The 5,481-nt window shown below is 42.2% G+C and overlaps 1 protein-coding gene across 1 annotated transcript; it reads right to left on the bottom strand.

Moving 5' to 3' along the window:
* Nucleotides 1–454: 454 nt before the first annotated feature.
* On the bottom strand, nt 455–2,511 carry LOC110032111 (F-box/FBD/LRR-repeat protein At1g78750-like; the record flags this gene model as incomplete). The annotated part of the gene is given in 3 exon segments (XM_020735629.1): nt 455–1,073; nt 1,162–1,326; nt 1,417–2,511. Coding segments are annotated over 3 exon segments (1,515 nt in total). The 5' UTR covers nt 2,413–2,511.
* Between the last annotated feature and the right edge of the window lie 2,970 nt (nt 2,512–5,481).

Here is a 5,481-nt window from a genome sequence, read left to right as displayed (position 1 = left end):
CCATGTCAGCTAGATAGAGGATTTTGGAACAACTACAAGTATGTGTGGATGAAAGTTTACAAGCACTGCCAAAGGTTCAAGGAATACTTGTGAAACACTTCAACCCAAAAGAGGTCTGTAGGAAAAAAACCTGATGGGTTAATTCATACATAATGCATTACAAAGAATCAAATTTGTCAAATATTGAAAGAATACATGCAAGAAAACATTAATCATCACCAAGATCTGTATGTGGGGATACAAAATTGGGGGGCATTTACATACATACAGCATGATTCCTATGTATTTACATATTTAAAACATAAACTTTGGTTTTTACATTTATGCCACCAAAATCTTTAATACCACATAAAAAATACTACCATTTTAACTTCTACAAAGTTTTTTAGAAATACACCTTTTAATGCATAGGTAAGTTGGTATGTATGTAAAAATTGAAGTTTGGGTGTTGGATATGTAAATACATAGGAACTAAATGGTAAAGTATGTAAATCTTCCTGAAAAATAAGAGGTGCTTCACATATATAACATCAAAATCAAAAGAATAAAATTTCAATAATATCCTAAAGGAGAAGTACAGCAGCTGTATAAACTGTATGAGCTAAACTATCTCCAATAGTGGCTATCAAACTACCCTTTTTCTTGTAACAAAACCACTTTCTGGCTAGACCTCTACTTACATCAGCAAGGGAGAGAAAAAAAACCATTAAAACCAAGTTTCAGACTTCAGAATGAACAGGTCTAAACTGGGAAGTATCATTTTCTGTCAAAATTATGGAAGCTTTAGCTGATGCCTTTGGTAATAAAGACAACTTTGTAGAAAGACATTGCAGAAAATTTGCTGTACTAGTCTCACATTTCTCTCCATTATTTCCCCTAGGAGCAACCACAGCGAAATGCTCCAGATTACCTGACTTCATCAACAAAACACCTGCGAGCAACATCTCATTCAGATGGCCTTTAAAACCATTCATCTTCACAAACTTTAGACTGCTGAAACCAACTTTGGGTGGCTCTTCCGTGGGAACTAGCAAGAACGTTGACATGCTGGGATCACATGTGCTCATGGGAAGCTATAAAAATTCAATCTTGCAAGGTTAGAAACTCGTTAATAGTTCATTCTCATTGCAAGCATATGAGAAAAAAAAGAAATTGATCCACCTCTAAAAATAGCTTCTCCAATCTCGGACAAGGGCAGTACTTAAAGAAACCGTAGATGTCAGAAAGATTGCTGTCTGCCATCATCGTCATTAGCAGCTGCAGCTCTACCAAGTTCGGAAACAAGTGGAATCCAACCTCTGCGTGAGCACTCAAATCAGCAATGCACTGTGAAGCGAGCAAAGAGGCAAATTTAAGCGGAAAATCATCAACTTCAGGTGAAAAGCTCAACATAATTAAAGAAAAATAACCAATCACCTCAAGCGTAATACTGCAGAGAGTGAGAACCTTCAAACTAGCCAGCGCACCAAAGGGTTTCACCCAATCTCCCGATGACACCGACGGGACTGCCGTGCCGCTGCTAATGTACACATCCTCCAACATGGCTGGGCTTTGGATGAAGTAAGTCTTGAGAAGATCCCCGCTGAAGCGAAACGAACGAAGCCCTAATGCTAAAACAGATATCGCACTTACTTTCCGGCAGTCCACAACGGTCAGACTCGTAAGCCTAATCGCTGACACCGGGATAGCGACCTTCTTCAAATCCTGGCAGCGGCGGATAGAGAGCGAGCGCAGCGCCGGACAATTAGCAAGAATTCGACGGAGGGAGGCCGAGCTAAGGCAAATCTCCCACAGGTTCAAGATTTCAAGATGAAACAATAGCATCCTGAAGGAAGGAGGAGAAGCAGATAAGTGAAATCCTCGGAGGGTGAGGTGGTTAAGCGTGGGACTCCTGAAATTGAAGTCAAGGATGGGGGCCGCAGCTGCAGCGGCCGCACGGGCTCCGCGACGGCGAGTTTTATTCGGAGAAGAAGCCTTCAGGGATAGGTCTAAATAGAATTCGCAGACGGAACAGGAGGCCGCGTAGCTGAGCCAGCGCTTGATGTCAGGGATTTGCAGAGCGGAGGGGGAGTACATGATCTGCAAACAGTCAATTCGTGCGAATCCGCGGCGGCGGAAGAAGTCGTCGACGAGGGAGACGAATTCGGGGTGAGGAAGAGAAGGAGAGGGGAAGATATTGATAAAGGAAGGTTGAGGCCAGCGAAATCGCCATATGCCGCGCCATTTGGATGAGAGCACACTAGTGCGAATGGCGAATTTGAGAGGAAGAAGAGACAGGATATAGAGGCGGAGGACATCCGGCAGTTGAGTGAGCCGGTCGACATCGCCGGCGGCGGGGGAGGAGAGGGAGAGAGATGGGTCTAGGGTAGATGAAGAGACGTAGGACTCCCGCCGCCTTCTTTTGGTCTCCATAGCTAACGGAAGCAGAAAGACCAGAGAGGCTCAAGAACCATGTGAAACGCAGAACGGAGTGGGCACGAGGGTTTGTGTGGTGGTGGGAATTGGGCGAGTGTTAATGATAATAGTAATAATAATAAATTTAATTAATATGTACTAGTGTTTAAGGAATTATAAGCAAACCAAAAAAACAGTAAATAAAAATTTACATATTTAGGTGGTGTTTGGCTGAAGTGTCATATTTACTTTAAATAAAATTTATCAAATCCCGTAACTCTCGGGAGTCGTGACTGGAACGAAGGCCGCAAGCAACAGCGGCGTAAATCCATTAAGTTCGCCTCATAGTTGGATTTAATAAATATGGATTTAGGTCGCTCCGTAGATGAAATGGAGAAAAAAGAGATGGATCACGAGAAAAAAGGCGATTTAATAGGGTGTTGGATTTAGTTTTTTTTTTTTACTATATTTAGGTTAAATTCATGACTAAATCCTATTAAAAATGTGCAACCAAACACCCCCTTATAATACAATATTTATATATTTACATATCTCACACCAAAAGTTTTATATTTACATACGTAATGCTTTGGTTCTTTAAACCTATGCATGAAAAAGAGCATTCCACTTTTAAAAAGTGATAATAATATTATTTCTTATGTGATATTAAAAATTCGAGCATTATTTCTGAATATGAAGTTTGTGAGATATGTAAATAAATAAGAAATTTGTGTTATTGTACATAAAAGAATATGTTTGTGTGACTCTTAAATATATCTAGCGGTCCGTGACAAAAGGAGCCCTCCAAAGACTATTTACGAGGAGATCAGCTCCTAAAGAGGCTACTTGATCAGGCTCATGTAGCAAACTTGTCGCCCTCTATCCAAGACATACCAAATGGGTGAAATAATTATAAGCTACAGAGTAATCAACACTAGTTCTGACATGAGGTTGTCGGGCTAGGTAGTCTCTTGACTTAACTGCCGACTGACTTGTTGGTCATCCGACCTCGTAGCCGCTCAATCTAGTGGCCACCTGGCTCCTTCTCGCTTGATATCTGTGAGTCCCATGAGTCATATTTATGAATAGACTAAAATACTGTCGTCGTACCTACGTACTTTAGAAGTACAACTTACAATTTTACAATGTCTCATTCCTATAAGTAGAAGAGGGGGTCCATTTCATGCATAAGGGTTATGCAAATTTATCGTTTATTGCTGTGATATTGCTCTATTTTCTCCTCGCTCTCTCTCTCTCATCTTTCAACCATCTATTCCTTAAGTGTGTCTCTCAAATAGTTTTGGATTCAACATCCTAAAAGGAGCGGCAAGCGTAGAGTTATATCGTCGACAAGAAGAGGAGAACAACCATCACAGAGAGAATATAGTGACCAAAGAGTAGTAGCTAATGTAGATCCCCCACGAGATTACATCAAGGAGTGTATGCAGCGAAGACATAGAAGCTGGAGACTCGGATCATGGAGCAGGTGGCAGGCCAGATTGCGGAAGTCTTAAGGGTCGTCACAGCCCTAGTAGGAAATCTGGTCCCCTAAGAGCATAACCAACCACAGGAGGCGGCGTTGATGCACAACGGCAGGAAGGTGAACAACGGTCCTGGGGGGTCCGACAATTCACAATATCAAGACAACATGGGATTTGAGTATGTGGAGAGACAACGATTTGGGCTCACTAAGGCGCCATGTAAGCCAAATAATCTTTTCTCCTTCCCGATCTCTCGAGAAAATCCCTCAGAAAAATTTAAATTGCCAGTTTTGGAGGCTTACAAAGGGTGGTTAGATCTCATTGACCATATCGTAGCAATTGAGTTGGTCGTTTCCTTGCACAAAATCTCAAAAATGTTCAAGTCCCATCTATTTTTCTCTACTTTGAGGTTGTTAGCCTTAAAGTGGTTCCATGAAAGCATCATCAAATTTGTTGATTTCATGAGATTATTTTTTGCATAGTTTACTAAAGCTAGGAAACCCACCAAGAGCTTACAGTTCTTATGGCAACTTCAGCAAGGTCAGCACTAGAGTCTACCCACATTCATCGCATGCTTCTAGAGAGAAATGTTGGAGGTAAAAGATCTTAAAATCGACGCGACCATATCTGCCTTGAAGCAAGGCTTGAGATTCAAGAGGTTTTCCTACGACCTTAGCATAAAAGAACCCCAAGGCTTGGTCAGTTGGTCGAGCTATTGGAGAGAGCTAACAAGCACATTTTGGTGGAGGAAAGTACCCCCAAGCAAGAGCCAGAAGGGCGTCATGCCCAAAAGTGTGCTCTCCCCAATGATAATTTGAAACCAATGGAGGAACATAGATTATCTGTCCGCCACTGTTTCGAGGGCAGCCAACAGCTAGTCCTCTCTTGACAATAGAGAGACTAGTCAGTACAACTAACATGGTGATCAAATGAAGAATCGTGACCTACGACCAGCTCGGTGTAATGAAAGGATGACCCAACATTGTGAAGAACCATACCATGATTATGAGGGCTTGTGAGCTACTTCTTTGAGGATATTAATGGCAAAGACTGTGGATGCCATCCAAGACAAGGAATACATCAGAGAATTCAGGCTGATGAGAGCCAGAGGATTTTTTTTTGGATGTTAGAAAGTATTATAAATATCACTGGGATCACGACCACGACACAAAGGAATGTAGGCACCTCCGGATCTCATCGAGGAGTTAATAAGGGCATCGAAGCTGAAGGAGTTTGTAGCCCAGGGACACTCGAGTTAGAGACATGGGAAAGCTCCAGCTTTAGAAGCCCTACCAGAGCTCATCTAGACAAATGTTGTTCATGTTGTCATGATAGCCTGACTATCAATGGAGGAATAAATGCCCCTAAGCGGAGCTCCGAGAAGAGGATCAAGAAGTCGTCCTTCTATCTCGTTCACAGACGATGACTTCCCCCAATGGGGAAACTCCTAAGACGAGGCCAAAGTTGTTACAAAGATAATCAATAACTTCCAAGTCGGGAGTATTCTCATTGACACTGGCAGCTCCATGAACATTTTGTTCAAGTTAGTGTTCGATAATCTTAACCTTCGGGCCGACCGGTCAGCAGCACCGACCCGCCTACTTTT

This window comes from Phalaenopsis equestris, unplaced genomic scaffold (assembly GCF_001263595.1).
Source record: "Phalaenopsis equestris unplaced genomic scaffold, ASM126359v1 Scaffold000878, whole genome shotgun sequence".
NCBI lineage: Eukaryota > Viridiplantae > Streptophyta > Magnoliopsida > Asparagales > Orchidaceae > Phalaenopsis > Phalaenopsis equestris.
The sequence above is the reverse complement of the archived record's forward strand: the minus strand, read 5'-3'. Positions and strand labels throughout refer to the sequence as shown.